Source organism: Kogia breviceps, chromosome 9, assembly GCF_026419965.1.
Source record: "Kogia breviceps isolate mKogBre1 chromosome 9, mKogBre1 haplotype 1, whole genome shotgun sequence".
Lineage (NCBI taxonomy): Eukaryota > Metazoa > Chordata > Mammalia > Artiodactyla > Physeteridae > Kogia > Kogia breviceps.
Genome location: NC_081318.1, coordinates 75,187,714 through 75,205,389, shown reverse-complemented (window position 1 = coordinate 75,205,389; position 17,676 = coordinate 75,187,714). Strand labels below are relative to the sequence as shown.

At 43.3% G+C, this 17,676-nt stretch overlaps 1 protein-coding gene and 1 long non-coding RNA gene across 2 annotated transcripts; one reads left to right on the top strand and one right to left on the bottom strand.

Annotated features, from left to right (window-relative positions):
* The first annotated feature begins 369 nt into the window (after positions 1 to 369).
* On the top strand, positions 370 to 7,513 carry LOC136794860 (uncharacterized). Its single transcript, XR_010842257.1, has 3 exons — positions 370 to 501; positions 4,749 to 4,788; positions 7,169 to 7,513. It is a non-coding gene; the product is annotated as an uncharacterized lncRNA (long non-coding RNA).
* A 3,100-nt stretch (positions 7,514 to 10,613) lies between these two features.
* On the bottom strand, positions 10,614 to 15,466 carry IL6 (interleukin 6). The gene is made up of 5 exons (XM_059074190.2): positions 15,274 to 15,466; positions 14,925 to 15,100; positions 13,706 to 13,819; positions 12,721 to 12,867; positions 10,614 to 11,218 (listed from the first exon to the last, which is right to left on the bottom strand). The coding sequence occupies exons 1-5, from the start codon at positions 15,377 to 15,379 to the stop codon at positions 11,048 to 11,050; spliced, it is 714 nt and encodes a 237-aa protein (XP_058930173.1). The 5' UTR covers positions 15,380 to 15,466; the 3' UTR covers positions 10,614 to 11,047.
* Positions 15,467 to 17,676: the final 2,210 nt, after the last annotated feature.

Genomic DNA, 17,676 nt, shown 5'->3' with positions numbered 1-17,676 from the left:
CTTAATGTTCCATTTGAGTGGGGAAAGGGTTATGGGGCAAAAAATAATTACTAGAAATGAAAAGAACACCAGTTTAATATATGAAAATATTACCCACAAAATTACGCTGGAACTTGGAATATATGATTAATATCCATTGTGCATTCTAGAGTCTTAATTTTAGTTTGGCATTCTATTTTTCCTTTATGAATATTATTTCTTCGTGTCCCTGTGGGGAAATGGAAAGCTGGTGGCAGTGAGAGATGGCTCACTGGCATGGACTCTGCATGATGAAGATGTGGCCTTGCAAATTGAATTTGGGGTTAAGAACTGGGAGTACCTGATATTAGTATACATATTCTCCTTCCAGGAAAATGGAATAGACATACTTTCCCCATTCCTTCTACTAAATACAGTTAAGACCCTGCATATTATGTATAAAACAAACATAAGAAGACTCTGTAAAGTAGAGAGAAGAGGCAGACCAACCATGGACCTGAGGATGTGAGGAATGACACAGTGGTGAGTTCCCAGGGTTTTCTTTTTGCCTTATCTATTTCAGACTCAATACTGGGGAAGACAGCAGCCCAGAAAATGCCAATGGGTGCAGATAAAAAAAGTCCAAAGAAAAGCTTGAGCTCTCTAGCCAAAGGACTAGGGAATGGACTGTCTTGTAAGGCAGAAAACTTTTAGATAATAACCACTAGACTCCAGCCAAATGTCACAGAGAAAAAAAAACATCCTACAACCCCTCCTCCATCTGAGACCAAGTGAGGAAACTACACTTCCACCCTCATGAGGCTTTAATGAGTCCCCCAACAACCCTAGTGGAGTGGTGTCAAACAAGCTAAGTGGGGATCTGGGACTTGCATCTCTGCCAGGCAGTAATGAACTGCCTTCCCCCCTCCTATCACCCCAGCCCTTGTGGTGTCAGTGGACCACATGGGGAGCGTGGACTTCAACTCCCACCTGATGTAAGGAAATAGCTCTTCCTCTCCCCGCTAGGATGATGTCAGAGGGGGCCTAATGGAAAGTCAGAACTTTCACCAACACTCAGAGATAACAAGCCCACCTCCATTCCTCACCATGTCAGTGTTGTCCAGATGGGGAGCAGTAACGAGGCACCCCTCTCTAGCCAGTGTGGTACTGGTGGAGGCCTACTGGGGAGCCTGAAGTCCCACCCCTGCCTAGTAGTAATGAGGCGTCTCCCACCCTGGGTGTCAACCAAGGACAAATGGAAGACCTAGACTTCTTTCCCCATTTGAAAACTAAAAGACAAAGAAAAATTCTTAAAAACAGCTAGAGAGAAATGACATATTACCTATGGAAAAAAACCCAATTTGAACAAGCAGATTTCTCTTCAGAAACCATAGACAATAGAAGGGAGTGACACAACATTTTTCAAGTGCTGAAAGAAAAGAACTGTCAACCCAGAATCTACATCCAGTGAAAATATCCTTCAGGAATGAAGAGGGAATCAAGACATTCCCAGATGATGAAAAACTAAGAAAATTTGTTGCCAATATACCTATCCTAAAAGAATGGCTAAAGGAAGTTCTTTAAACAAAACAAAAATTATACAAGAAGGAATCTTGGAACATCAGGAAGGAAGAACGAACATGGCAAGAGCAAAAAAAAGGATGAATACAAATAGATTTTCCTTTTACTCTTCAGTTTTCTAAATTACATTTGACTGTTGAAGCAAAAATTATAACTCTTTAATGTGGTTCTGAATGTATGGAGAGAAAATTATTAAGATAATTATATTATGAATGGGGGAGAGTAAAGGGATGTAAAGAGAGATAAAGTTTCTATACTTCACTTGCACAGGTAAAATGCTGACACCAGTGGACTCTGATAAGTTATGTATATGTAACATGATGAATGCCTGGAGGAAACACTAAAAGAACTGTCAAAGTGTTTCAAAGAGAAACACTCAAAAATTCTATAGGTAAATCAAAATGCAGTTTGAGGAAATGTTCACATAACCTACCAGAAGGCAGGAAAAGGAAAACAGAGAAACAAAACTACAGAGAGAGTAAACATAAAGTAAAATAATAAAATGGCAGATTTAAGGCTTAACGTATCAACAATCATATTAAATGTAAATGATTTAAACATACCAATTAAAAGATCGACATTTGCACAGTGGATTTTTAAAAGTTGTATATGTTGTATAAGCTCAATTTAAATTGTTCAAATGATATATGTAGGTTAAAAATAAAAGGATGGAAAAAGATAAGCCATTCAAACCTTAAACAAAAGAAAGCAAACTGGCTGTATTAATATCAGATAAAGTAGACTTAGAGCAAAAAAAAGTACCAAGGACAGAGAGGGACATTATATAATGTTAAAAGGGTCAATCCACCAAGAAAACATAGTTATCCCAAGTGTGTGTTCACTATGTAACAACTGCAAAGTATATGAAGCAAAAGCTAATGGAACTGAAAAGAGAAATAGATAAATTTATAATTCTACTTGGCAACTTCAACATCCCTCTCTCAACAACCAATAGAACAACGAGAGAAAAAAATCATCAAGGATATAGAAGAGCCCAGGGCTTCCCTGGTGGCTCAGTGGTTGAGAGTCCGCCTGCCAATGCAGGGGACACGGGTTCATGCCCCGGTCCGGGAAGATCCCACGTGCTGCGGAGCGGCTGGGCCCGTGAGCCATGGCCGCTGAGGCTGCGTGTACGGAGCCTGTGCCTCGCAACAGGAGAGGCCCGCATACCGCAAAAAAAAAAAAAAAAAAAAAAGGTAGAAGAGCCCAGTCACACCTGTTGATTGGATCTAATTTGCATATAAAACATTTTACCTGACAACAACAGAAAACACATTCTTTTCAAGAACTCATGGAACATATACCAAAATAGACTGTATTCTGGGTCATAAAACAAATGTCAACAAATTTCAAAGAATTGAATCATATGTTCTCTGGCCACAATAGTATCAAACTAGAAATGGATATCAGAAAGATAACAGATACATCTCTAAACACTAGGAAATCAAACAAGATACTTCTCAATAATCCATGGGTCAAAGAAGTCTCAAGAGAAATTAAAAAATACATTGAACTGAATGAAAATGAAAATGCAGCATATGAAACTTTGTGGGACAAAGCTAAAGCAGTACTGAGAGGGAAATTTATAGCATTAATGGTTACATTAAAAAGAAGTGCATAGGTTGTTTGTGAAAGTTCTTCGTGATTGGTGATACAAAAGGGCAATGGTAGAGTGAGAACTGAGCTTTTAAGATCCTGGGAGATCCTACACCATATGGACAATGTCACCAACTGACATGAACTCTGATTAAAGACCTGGGCATGAAGAGTAGCTCTGCTCCTTAGATATTCTGAATCTGCTCCTATCCTGCATGATTACATTGCTTTCTGCATGTTTTTTTTCTTTAATTTTAAAATTTATTTTTATTTAATTTTTATACAGCAGGTTCTTATTAGTTATCTATTTTATACATATTAGTGTATATGTGTCAATCTCAGTCTCCCAATTCATCACACCACCACCACTACCAGCCCCCCACTGACTACTTTCCCCCCTTGGTGTCCATACATTTGTTCTCTACATCTGTGTCTGTATTTCTGCCCTGCAAACCGGTTCATCTGAACCATTTTTCTGGGTTCCACATATATGCGTTAATATACGATATTTGTTTTTCTCTTTCTGACTGACTTCACTTTGTATGACAGCCACGTAGATCCATTTGTAGATCCATCCATGTCTCTACAAATGACCCGATTTCGTTCCTTTTTATGGCTGAGTAATATTCCATTGTACCACATCTTTTTTATCCATTCTTCTGTCTATGGGCATTTAGGTTGCTTCCATTACCTGGCTATTGTAAATAGTGCTGCAGTGAACACTGGGGTGCATGTGTCTTTTTGAATTATGGTTTTCTCAGGGTATATGCCCAGTAGTGGGATTGCTGGGTCATATGGTAATTCTATTTTTAGTTTTTTAAGGAACCTCCATACTGTTCTCCATAGTGTCTGTATCAATTTACATTCCCACCAACAGTGCAAGGTTTTCTCCACAACCTCTCCATCTGCATGTTTTTTTTAAATCTTTGGTTAAGAATAAATTGGGAGTTATGTTATTTAGAGTATAGGGTAAGCTGCTGTAACAAAGTTATCTGCAAATTAGGTTGAATAAGATAGAAGTATATTTCTTTATCATCTAATGATCCATTGATTATTGATGGTCCAGGATGGTGAGTCTATTCATCTCCATGAGGTCATTTAGTAATCAAGGTTCCATTCATCTCTGCTCCACTAACCTCTGGGGCTGGGCTGTTCAGCAGAAATTTCTGCAATGGCTGCATAGCATAGGGAGATCAGCTCAGTGCTTTATGACCACCTAGAGGGGTGGGATAGGGAAGGTGGGAGGGAGACGCAAGAGGGAGGGGTTATGGGGATATATGTATACATATAGCTGATTCATTTTGTTATACAGCAGAAACTAACACATCATTGTAAAGCAATTATACTGCAATAAAGATATTAAATTTTAAAAAAAGAAATTTCTGCAATGCTGCAAATACATTGTATCTGCACCACCCAATATGATAGCCACTAGCATGAATGAAATTGGGGGCCTTCCTTTTTAATGTTATATGATCCTAACGAATTTAAATTTAAAATTAAATGCACACAAGTAACTACTGTGTACCATATTGGACATTGCAGCTATGGATATTGCTATGTTCTGCATGATTAAAGCTGATTCACCATAGTATTTTTTTTCTAATCCACAGAAAACTGAAAGACAATGGAAGGCAAGTAATATCTTTTTAGGTAAGTGAAAGTAAAATTACAACATCAATTTTACTCATGTTTCATTGGTGAAAGCTCAGCCATTGTGTCAGGGGTTCCCAACACCATCCTGAGGTTCGGTGATTTACTAGGAGGGCTCCCAGGACTCAGTGTATATGAGTCACAGGACTCATACTCATAGCTATGATTTATTACAGCAAAAGGATACAAAGCAAATTCAGCAAAGGTCAAAGACACATGGGGTGGATTTTTTTTTTTTTTTAGAAGATGTTGGGGGTGGGAGTTTATGAATTTATTTATTTTTGCTGTGTTGGGTCTTCGTTTCTGTGCAAGGGCTTTCTCTAGTTGTGGCAAGTGGGGGCCACTCTTCATCGCGGTGCATGGGCCTCTCACTATCACGGCCTCTCATTGCGGAGAACAGGCTCCAGACACGCAGGCTCAGTAGTTGTGGCTCGCGGGCCTAGTTGCTCCGCGGCATGTGGGATCCTCCCAGACCAGGGCTTGAACCTGTGTTCCCTGCATTAGCAGGCAGTTTCTCAACCACTGTGCCACCAGTGAAGCCCCAGTGGGGTGGATTTTGAAGAAATTAAGCACGAGCTTCCAATAGTCCTCTCCCAGTGGAGTCACACAGAATGTGCTCAGTTCTTCCAGTAGTGAGTCGTGACAGTATGTGTCTACGAGGGATGTTCATTAGCAACTCAGTGCCCGAAGTTTTTAGTGAGGTCCCCTCTGCTTAACACGTGTTGAAATGTCAGATTCTCAAAAGGAAAGCAGGTGGTTTGTATAAACATATGGTTTGTACAAGTTAGGCACTCTAAATCATTTGGGGAAAGTTTTGTTTTTTTTTTTAAGAAGATGTTGGGGGTAGGAATTTATTTATTTATTTATTTTTGCTGTCTTGCGTCTTCGTTTCTGTGCGAGGGCTTTCTCTAGTGTGGCAAGCGGGGGCCACTCTTCATCGCGGTGCGCCGACCTCTCACTATCGTGGCCTCTCGTTGCGGAACACAGGCTCCAAACGCGCAGGCTCAGTAGTTGTGGCTCACGGGCCCAGCCGCTCCGTGGCATGTGGGATCTTCCCGGACCGGGGCACGAACCCGTGTCCACTGCATTAAGCAGGTAGATTCTCAACCACTGCGCCACCAGGGAAGCCCCTGGGGAAAGTTTTATATCAGTGTAGGGAACTTTTACCAGTCAAGTTCCCAGATGCCAGCCAAGGGCCATGCCTGTAAGCAGGCTTTTCTAAAGCCTTTTCTAAAGTCTTGGGCCTGCCATGTTCTTTTTTTTTAGCACAGCCATACCTATCTGCAAAGGAGAATGGGAAATATAGCCTCTAGATAGGTAGCTACATGGCTAATTCAAACGCTATTACTGTGGATGAAGTGGAGAATGGATTTGAAAGGATAACTAGCAGTCTCGGATGGAATTTACACACTTTGTGACTTTGCGCAAGTTGTTTAGACTCTCTGCTCCTTTGGTTAATACATGTGCTTCTGAAATAATACATACATTGAACTGTGCTTGGTGTACAGTAAGTGCTCAATGACTGATTATTATTTTCATCATTATTATTAGTCTATTCTTAGTCTTTTTTTTTTTTTTTTTTTTTTGGCTGTGCTGTGTGGCTTGTGGGGACCTCTTTCCCAGACCAGGGATCAAACGCAGTCTCCCGCAGTGAAAGCACTGAGTCCTAACCACTGGACTGCCAGGGAATTCCCAGTCTATACTTAGTCTTATTATTAGTCTATTTATATGGGTTCACTTATGTCTTCCTCTCTATTCTTAACCCAAATAGAAACTCAGAATTTCATCAGGAGTGGACTCTGGACTCCTGCCTTCCGACCAGCTTTCTCTCTTGCAGATTTTGGGGTTATTTTCATAGTATAACCTACATGTCTCAAGCCTCTAGCCTTTGGAGATCATCCTTTCCTTTACCATCCAAATATTATAACCAGTATCCTCATCCCAAGCCAACTACAGGGAATTCAAACTTCTCCCAAATCTTCCTGAGTGGTCTTGATTTTCTTTTTAAAAATTATTATTTTTCACTCTTGATTTTCTTGGTGGGGTTTTACATGTCCGGATTGCTGCCTGTCACTTCTTGCTTTGAACTCTTTGGTTTCTCCTTGATCACTTCTCTGAATCTTCCTGTGTTTTGAACCTTCCATTGTCCATTTTACTGCCAAAGGTGGACAGGAGCCTCCCTTCATTCTTCAGAGCTGGGCTAGCACAAGGCTGCCATATATTTGCTTTATGTTGGTGAATAAAGTTCATGGAAGGTCTATGAGTAAAGGAGAAGATAAATGAAAATTTGATATGAGATATCACAGTGTCTGAAGTTCTTAAGGCATACCTTGGGGTGCTCCTTCTCACCTTCTCTCTTTCTTGCCTCTCACCTCTCTAGTACTGTTTGCCGTGTTGCTGGAACCCACTACAGAAAACTAGATCTCTTCTAGATATCCTCTATACTACCTCTGGATAGAAGCCTCCTTACCCCATGCGACCAGAAGATGATGAAAAGTCCCTCGACATTTAAAAAATGAAAGCAGGGACTTCTCTGCAGGTCCAGTGGTTAAGACTCCTCGCTCCCAATGCAGGGGGCCTGGGTTCGATCCTGGTCGGGGAACTAGATCCTGCATGCTACAACTGAAAAGATCCCGCTTGCCGAAATGAAGATCCTGCACGCGGCAATGAAGATCCTGTGCAGCCAAATAAATAAATATTAAAAATCAATAAATAAAAAACCAAAGCAAACCAAAAAAACCCCAAATCAAATACTCTCTCTAAGAAAATTGCTCTTTATCTTTCTGTTATATTAACATTTTAATTTAATCCATCCGTCATGCTCTTTCATAATTTAGACCCTATTGCTTCTGCTTCATTTCTACTACTTCTCTACTGCTTCAGCTATTTACAAGTCCTTCAGTTCCTCTAACATGTTCTCTCCAACCTCTGAGCCTTTGCACATGCTGTGCTCACTGCTTGAAACACCTTTCCTTCCTGTCCAAGTGGCTGAATCCTGTACATTATTTTAGTATAAGCTTGATTGTCTTTCATTCTGGGAAGCTTTTCCTGAGCCCTCTGTTTAGATTAGACTCTCCTACTGTGTGCTGTCTAGGAGCTGTTATTAGTTTCCTAGTGCTTCTATAACAAATTACCACAAACTGTGTGGCTTAAAACAATAGGAATTTATTCTCTCACAGTTTTGGAGGATGGATGTCTGCAGTCAAGGTGTGAGCAGGCCCATGCTTTCTGAAGGCTCTAAGAGAGGATCCTTTCTTGCCTCTTCTGGTGGTTGTCAACAGTCCTTGGTGATCCTTGGTTTATAGATGCACCTCTCCAATGTCTGCCTCCCTCTTCACATAGACTTCTCCCCTGTGTGTCGCTCTGTGTCTCTTTCATTCTTATAAGGCCCACCCAAATGACTTCATCGTATCTTGATTACATCTGCAAAGGTCTTATTTATAAATCTTTTGAGGCAGGGGGCTGCCTACTTATAATGGTAGCACACATACTTAGCATACAGCATAGGAGTTATTTCTTTAAATTGTTTTCCCTAGACTGTAAGTTCCCTGAGAGCAGAGACCTAGTCTGTTTTATTAACCATTATATCCCCAGGGCCTGGCAGAGAATTTGGCCCATTGCAGAATCTCAGAGAATATTTGAATAAATGGATAAATGAAAACTCTCAAATCCAAAATTCTCTGGATTCTCCATTTAACTCCTACCTCTTCCCTCTCTGAAAGCTTCAGTATCCTCTAGAATTCCTGAATCTTGGTGAACATTCACCAGATCCTACTGAACTAGCTCCTAGCTATCTTTTGCCAATGACTGCCATTGCCTTCTCTCCTCTAGGCATTATCACCATCCTAATTCATCTCCTCCCTGCACTACAATGAAGGCCTCTGGTATGTTCCTCCAACATTCTCTTCCAGCCTCCTTCGCATCCATTCCCCACACTGAAACTTGAGTGATCATGTTAAAATGTAAATCCCAGATGTCATTCTACTCCTTACAATATGTCAATGCCTTCTCACCACAAATGGGATAAATTCCAAATTTATATGGCTTTTATAAATTATATTTTGATATTAATATGGCTTTATATTAATATGGCTTCTGATGCTGTCGATATTCTGGTCCCAGGCTCCCTCTCCATCCACTCTCAACTACCCCGCTTCTCATTCTTTATGCCCTGGACATAATGTACTTTTCATGGTCTCAACCATAGTGTGCTCTTTGTTGGTTCAAACCATTGCACATGCTGTTCCCTCGGACTGGAATTCTCTTCCCACCCATCTTGGCCTGGCTAACCCCACATATCTTTCACATCTCAGCCCAAACTTCTCCTCCTCAGTTAAGCCTCCATGACTGCACTCCCCAGGCTTAGTTAGGTCCCTCTGCTATTGGGGCCCCTAGTATAGGTTCTCTGTGTGCCTCACATTTCTCTTTTGTAAACTTCATCACATTTCCGTCCTTTATTCAGGGTCTGTCTTCCTGCCATAGCGTAAACAACGCGAACAAACATGTCTACTTGTTCACCCATGCATCCCCAGCATCACCTGACTTATATATGGTGCTCCAAACATTCTTGTTTGAAGAATGGATGTGTTGGCTGACTGCTATTTCTTTTTGTTCTTTGATTTGGCTCTAATTTAGGGACGCCTGCTTGTGATGCATGGTTTCTAGAAAAGAGAGTATGTGGTTCTTCTCTTGCTTGACGCCTCTCAGTTTTTGACCCCTGTGGACTTTCCCATGCTCAGCAGAACTCCTCCCCTGGAGGAAGACATCCGTGGTGGTTAGGGTGGGGAAAGCTTTATTAGAAGACAGAACTTTTATATGGCTGGGGCTTAAAAGGGGAAATCTTTGCCAAATTCCCAACATAGCATTGATGTGGAACGGAGGGCCATGTGCACTTACCCAGATTGTCTCTCTCACCACCACTCTCAGCGGGGGTGAGAGGAGAAGGCAGACAGGGAATGTTGCTGGTGGGAAAGAAAATGGAGGGAGGTACACAGGCACCGACTAGTTGCTGCCTCCTCTGGAAGGTCTTAACATATTTCTTCCCAAGTCTTGCTAGTTTTTCCTTAAGATAAAGATTCATAAGTGCACAGTACTTGTAATTTCCCCACTCATTGACCAACAGCATGTATCCTTAAGAACGGACGTGTCTTAGATTTGATTATTTATGTGTGGTTTCTTCATTCAGCAAAGGTTTATTGCGGCCTCCTATGTTCGGGTTCTGGGCCGTGGGCTTCGGATGCAAAGATGAATACAATAGGGTCTGCCTTCTTGAGGAACCCCCATGCTGGCCAGAAAGAAAAATCAACCCATTTTAAGATGTGATACAATGTGGTCAGTGCTGTGATGGACAGGTCTGTGCAGTATTTGAGGAAACCAGAGGAGAGAGGTGAAAATTCTAGTTATTATTTGGAAACTTACACATTGCTGTGTCTTCTGCAAGTGGTTGCACCATGTTAAAGGCTTTTGATTGCATCTTTAAATGTATTCCGCGTATCCTCTTGGGATTTTCTACATCGTCTGTCAGTTTCCTGGGGGGTAGTGTGACCTAAAGGTTAAGAGTAGGGAGCCTGGAGCAGGTAGACCTGGATTTAAAATCTGTGGTTTACCTTCCAGCTGGTGACTGAGGGAATCACTCTCCCACATCCAGAAAAAAGTATGCAAATGCAAAGATTAAATATGATGCATGCAACACATTTAGCTTGGTGCCTGACATTCAGTAGGTGTTCAATCATATCTTTCTCTAGGTGACTGCACCTTTTTTTTTAGTGGTGGTGGTAGCGATGGAAACTAGTTTATACTAAGCTTCACAGGACACACAGAGGTTTAGTTGCTATTTTTTTTAAAAAGGCCTTTATTGTTATAAAAACAATTTAAACATTATATAAATACAATATAAATATTTCTTTTAAAAATATGTATAAGTTAGCATTTTTTTGAGGTAAGCCTACAACATTCCAAGAAATGATCTGGCTCCGAAACAACAAGGATATTCAAGCCGCATAGCCATTTTTACGTTACTTTTTCAAAACAAGTACATAAAATATTTCAAGAGGCACTTCATAAAAATATAAATATCACTTATATAAATTAACTCGATATCACATATTTAAATATCAATAAATTAAAATAATTAAAATAGTGTCCTAACGCTCATACTTTTAGTTCTTCATAGAGAACAACATAAGTTATGTGCCCAGTGGACAGGTTTCTGACCAGAGGAGGGAATGCCCATGAACTACAGCAATCTCAGGTGCCCCAGCTACTTTATCCGAATAGCCCTCAGGCTGAACTGCAGGAAATTCTCAAGGCTTCGCAGGATGAGGATAATCTTTGTGTTCTTCATCCAGTCATTGTTCTGTGACTGCAGATTATTCAGCAGGGTGGCATTTGTAGTTGGGTCAGGGGTGGTTACTTCATCTGGATTCTTTACCTGAAGGGAACAGAAAACAAAAGGAATTGTTTAAATACTGAACAAATCTTTTGCAGTGGAGAGATACTCTGGCCTGTGGGAAGATGTTCAAATTGGGGTGAAGAAGCGGATTGGGCCCATCTGCCTTGACTCGCCCAGATAGGGGGAGGTGCCTCTCCTCTGAGCCCACAGAGCTTAGGACCCGCTCACAGCAGCTGAGCTCTAATCTTTTTTGCTTCTCTGTCTCTGTTAGACCGTAAGCATTCCATGGGTAGCCATAGTATCTTACTTGTCTTCTGTTATCCTAAACAGTGCCTGGCGCATAGTTGGAATTCAATAGATAAATGAAGAATTTTTAGTTAAAGGCATTTTAATGGGTTCTTCAGGGAACTCTAATACTTTTCTCTGGTTTTGCTCTCGCTCATTCATCCCACACCTGTTAAGAGTCCACTGCTCTGAGGGTGTGAAGAGGACTGGGCAACACCTTTCAATGGACCCATTCACATGGAGCTAAGTAATTGTGGAAGGCCTTGCACCTCCAAGTGTGATCCTGGAGCATTGCAGCCTCAGCGTCACCAGAAGCTTGTTAGAAATGTGAGTCTCAGGTCTCACCCCAGACCTGCTGAATCAGACTCTGCATTGTAACAAGATCCTCCAGGAAGCTCGTGTGCACCTTAAAGTGGGAGAAGCCCTGGTTTAGGGCAACCTGGTTTAGCCCTGGTTTAGAAAAGGCAGAGGCAGGATTAGCACCCATGTGCCTGCTTCTCCGTCCAGGGCCCTTCTCTTTGAGCTTTGGTTCATCCACAAATTGTGCTATCAGGCCTCCACCATGTGGCGTTTGAATGGCTAGCTGGTAGTGACCAAAGCTCTTGGTACCTGCTCGTTCAGCCTTTAGCCATTTCTCTGCATTAACTCTTTGGCAAAAGAGTAAGGGAAAGGAGTTGAAACTACCATAATAACACGAATGTCAATTGGCAACATTAAAATAATTTTTGTGCCCTTTGTTCTGTTATGTGGATCACTATGTGAGGTTGAATGTGCTTCCTTCTGCCTCTACAGGTATTTTTTTCTTATTTCTTAAGCTTTTAGAAGTTGATGTTAAAACCCTCCCCATTTAACAGAGTTTTAAATACAGTTATTGATGTCTTTTGCAGAAGAGAGCAAAAAGAAAAAGTTTTAACTATCAGGAAATATTTCTCAGATCCTGTCCTTCACACACGGCCATCTCTTTTTTTTTTTTTTTTGGCGGTACGCGGGCCTCTCACTGTTGTGGCCTCTCCCGTTGAGGAGCACAGGCTCCGGACGCGCAGGCTCAGCGGCCATGGCTCACGGGCCCAGCGGCTCCGCAGCATGTGGGATCTTCCCGGACCGGGGCACGAACCCATGTTCCCTGCAATGGCAGGTGGATTCTCAACCACTGCGCCACCAGGGAAGCCCGGCCATCTCTTTTGAACTGGCTCTGCACTGCCAAGTTGTCTAGGCTGCTTTCGTTGAGCCAAGTGAGGGGATGAGAAGACACCCACCTTTTGCCTCAGGATCTGGACCAGTGCTTTGATACTAATCTGCACAGCCTCGATGCTTCCCTTATCACCCTCATACTCGTTCTGGAGGTAGTCCAGGTATATCTGATACTCTAGAAGACCAATGGTGATTTTCATCAAGCAGGTCTCCTAAGAGGAAAGATGGTAGGAAAATTGGTTATTGCTAGGAAGACATAATCGATTTGAAAAGTTAAAATTGCTCTAATTCAATAACTTCTCTGTATGCCCCTCCAGGGAACTTCAAGTACTTCTTAAGCATCATATTTTGAGACATGATGCTGAAGCTGCAGTGCTCCAGGATCACACTTGGATGCTCAAAGCATCATGTCTCATGATTTGAGACCTGTTGTTTAAGGACAGCATCAGCTGCCCCATTTAAAATATCTGGATGGTGAGAGGCACCACTTCATTTCCCCCAAAGCCCAGGAGATGCTAGATTGTGGCAAGGGGCCTTCCTCTGATTCTCTCCATAATGCTCTTCCCTTTGCCTGCGCTCCTGCCCTTGTCAATGTCGGGCGGAAAGCTCCTTTTATGAAATAAAAGGGCTGAAACCTTCTTTTATGAAATAATCAGAAGTCAGTGGATGTTATGTCACTGTCTAGCAGGAGAAGAGTATAGAGAATGACCTCAGCAGGGAGGGCAGGCCTGGAAACTGCCAAGGGCAGCCAAAGAGGAGGAAGGTCCCTGGACCAACTTACCCATGATGAACTAGCTAAACCTGTGGGGTTTCCTAACATTTGACTGTTGTGAAAATTCCAGCACAGAGGGGCTATCTCTGACCGAGTCATTCAAAAATAAATTGCCTTTAATAGCGTTTAAGTTGGCCTCCTCATGAAATTTACATGATGCTCTTCACATTTATCCCCTTCTTGATTGCCTGCCTGGTCTAAATGTATACAGACACTGCATGCAAGAGGGAGAACTTTTTACTAAGGAGTAGCTAAAAGTGAACGTTTTACGTTTGTACCTGATTGAACCCAGATTGGAAGCATCCGTCTTTTTCTGCCATTTTTGGAAGGTTCAGGTTGTTTTCTGCCAGTGCCTCCTTGCTGTTTTCACACTTGTCATACTTCTCACACATCTGGGAAAGAATATCAGAACCATTATCATATAAGTGCCCCTAAAGCAAACACCACTAGAGGGCTGATGCCCTCTGGCCCTCATGGCCAGGAAGTTCTCTAAGAAAAGTGAAGTCACAATCCATTAGCCTCCAGGCAAGCAAGCTCTACAGGAGATGAGCACACTTGGGTTCAATTCTAGCCTCACCTGTGACTTCACGTTTATGACCTATTCCAAGTCTCAGTGTCCCTATCTCTCCAAGTTGGAGATAATGAAATACCTCCCCTGTAAGTTTACTGTGAGCATAAGACATAATATTTATATAAAGTGCCTGGCACATAGTAGGTACATAATAAGTAACAGGAATTTTGATGATAATTGGGTGAATATAATTTGAGTCATAGAATGTCCCAGCTGGAGGGACCTTTCAGATCCTCTAGTCCAATTCCATAATTTTACAAATGGGGCCCAGAGGTGGTAGAGAATTTGCCCAAGATCACAAAGCTTGTTCAGCAGAACCAGAACTAGATTTGGGGCTCCCAGTCCCCTCTCCAGTATTCTCTCCTTTCTACCAAAGCAGAGCCAAACGACCTTACGTTTAAAGCTTGGGAGCTGCTTTGACGTACCTACGATTTTGCCACTTCAGTGGGCCATCAGGTGTGCATTTTATATGCCAGAGTGACTTTGGGGAATCCCTAACCACTGAGCTGGCATCACCTGAAAGAACTGTGACTGTCCTAAGAAGCTGAACCGTCATTTCAGGTGGTGGTTTTTAATCCTCCCAAAGTCCGAAACACGAACAAGATTGACAGACCTTATTTTTTGGTTATGGAAAAGGAAATCCTGAGAGACAGTGTGACCTTCAGCTCACCCCAAGTGTGGAGCTGAGAATGGGCCAGGGAGCCTGAATCCCAGCTCCACTGTAGATTCTCCAGGAGGAAAAGGAACTACCTGGGACCAGCAGCAGAGGAGAAATCATAGGACACAGTCTGCCCCTTTGGCTTCAAATCTAAATTACCTCCGAACCCAGCAAAGACCTCCCAGTGCAGGAGCCCCCGTCCACATCCAAGGGCAAGGAAATAGATGCCCACACAGGCCCTCCATCACCCTCAGGCAAGCCTACCTACCTCCTTTCTCATTGCAGAGATTTTGCCGAGGATGTACTTAATGAGAGCTTCAGTTTTGTCTGGAGAGGTGAGGAGTAGTCTGTCTGAAGTGGTATCATCTTTGAAATCTTCTCCCAGGGGTCCCGGGGTAGGGAAAGCAGTAGTCATCACCAGGAGCAGCCCCAGGGAGAAGGCAACTGTGCCGGAGGGAAGGGAGAGCAGCCAGTGAGCAGACCGCACCGCACCGCTGGGGGAGCTGTGCTTCTGGCTGCTGGCCGCCCGCCAGCCCTCAGGGCAGCGGATACACACCGCCTCCCTGGCCCAGCACGGCTGCCAGCCAGTTCCAGGGCGAGGGATTTCCTTCACTTACTTGTGGAGAGGGAGTTCATAGCTGGGTTCCTGGAGGGGAAATGGAGCTCTCTTTCGTTCCTGGTGGGCTCGAGGGCAGACTGAACCTCAGACATCCCCGGTCTCATATTTATTGGGGGTTGAAACTCTAATATTGAGACTCATGGGAAAATCCCACATTTGATAAATCTTTGTTGGAGGATGGGGGTGGGACCAGAGCGGGTGGGGCTGATTGGAAACCTTATTAAGATTGTGCAATGTGACGTCCTTTAGCATCACAGGAATCACAACCAGGGGAAAAAAGTCATTACCAAGGCTAGTCCTCAGAAGCTGGGATCACTCTTCCTTTACTTTCTGTTTTTTTTTTTCTTCTTCGTTTAGTGACTCAGCACATTGGCATGTCTTGAGAAGGAAAGTAAAGCTGAAATCATGCACGAAGTTTTACGACGGGGTGGCGGGGAGGGGGGGTTGAAGCTAAGACTGACTATGGTTAAAAAATACTTTAATTACCAGATTAACTGGCTGGGATTTAGTATTCCGGTTTATTGGTATTTGTAAAAAACCTGAGATGAGTTTCCTCAGACCACCCCACAGCCCACCGGCCTGGGGTTACAAATAAGATACTGCGAGCCCTCCGCAGTACTTTTTTCCCCGGGCTCTCGCCGTGACCAGCTGTTGCAGAACCGCCTGACTGCCCCCAAATCTCGTGCACTAGTCGCTAGGAGTCTCCAGGTGCAGTGTGGGTGCATACGTAAATGACTCCTTTTTGCCACCACGTGGCATCTGCCCTCTTCCTCCTCACCTGCTCCAGCTCAGTTTGGCCAGGTCACCAATAGCCCTGCTCACTCCCCAGTGGCCTCTCGGGGATCCTCCCCATGAAGACTTTGATCTCTGTGCCATGAGGGTTGTCTTGTAGTGCTGCTGGTGCTGTCCCCTCCACTGGCCACGGGGTGATCCTGCTCCCATGGGGAGCCCCGAGGACCCTGGGCAGGTTCTGGGTCTGTTGGAGTCCTCAATTTACTCACACACACACACACACACACACACACACACACACACACACACACACACACACACACACACACACACACTGGGTTCAGGGCAGAAGTGGGGAGAACACTACTCACCTCTCTGATGGGATGTCAAAGGAGGACCTCGTGGCATTTTCTGGATCTTGTGTTCATAGCACCCCCCTGCTGTATGACTTGATTTGAATCCAGAGGCGGCTGAGAAGAATCTACTTGTAGAACAGCGTTCTCGGTTTGGAATCAGGCTTCCCCTCCAATGCCTCAGCCTTCCAATTTGGGTTGAACTTGTACAGGCGTCCTCAGTCCTTACAAGAGGGTCCTTGGTTTCATGCAAATGGACTCTCTACCAGGGTGCCCCACCAGTCTCCGGAACACCCAGACAGCTCAGAAGATTGGTTCCAGGCTGAGACTAAGGACCCTTGTATGGCACCAAAAAAAAAAAAATTTTTTTTTTTGGTTTTGTTTACAAAACACAGTGTTAACATCACAATCAGCTTCTTTGCTTTGCAAAGAGGATCTCGTCAGGATTGCTAAAACAAGGACCTCAGCCAGGGTATTTAAAATATGGATCGATTTACTCAAGTTTTGTTTTGCGCACAACATGTTGGGACCTGCCTGTTGGGGAAAGTGAGGTCATTCATTCTTTCACTGACTTTCTAAACAGAGAGGCAGGTCTAGCGGTGGTGGTAGCAGGGTTTTGAGTTTGAAAATGAAAATGGGAGAGGTTGGCCAAATGGTTTCGCTTTTAGTGCTTTTGGGTCTTGAGCAGCTCAGACACCCGCAGCCAAGCTTCGTGCACTGAACGAAGCCACCTCTGTGGCCCCCTGCGATGCATGCGCTAGGCCTCTGTAGCGTGGGGCTGCTGCTTCTCACTTTTCTAGTTTTTAGAAAATACAACTCAGTAGACTTCAAAGACTTAGCGGCTCAACAACATACAGATTTTTCTTTTCAATTAAAAGTTTTAAAAATAGGAAGTACATGTGCTTGATAAAATGTCTGAACAGAACATCAGGGCATACAGGGAAAAGTAAGTCTCCTTCCTTTCCAGCTCCTCTCCCCAGAGGTAGCACCTGACCCACGGTGTTTTCAGCGAAATCCTCTGTTACCCTAATCTGGGTAAGGTTTTCTTGGCTACCTAGGTACTCACCTCTGTATTTACGTTATCGGTTTATATATTGTGTAGACATACACACATTTGTGCACAAAGATATACACACTGTAATTTCCCATTGTCTAGATGCCACCTAGGCGATTCCCTATGGGCAGGCACATGGCAGAGGATAGGCTCTTGAGTCCACACAGCTTGTGTTTAAAGCCCAGCTCTGCCACTTGCTGTTTGACCCTGGCTAAGAAACCCCAAGGATCTGTGCCCTTGGTTGCTCATCTATAAAACTGGG

Bases quoted from the DNA above. Each gene is read 5' to 3' on its own strand.
- IL6 (XM_059074190.2), bottom strand. From the start codon at position 15,379: ATGAGACCGGGGATGTCTGAGGTTCAGTCTGCCCTCGAGCCCACCAGG. The intron at 12,868-13,705 runs GTACAAACGTAA...CTTTCCTCTTAG, and splicing joins TCCAATCTGGGTTCAATCAG to GAGACCTGCTTGATGAAAAT. The intron at 11,219-12,720 runs GTGGGTGTCTTC...TGTTCCCTTCAG, and splicing joins TCCAGATCCTGAGGCAAAAG to GTAAAGAATCCAGATGAAGT.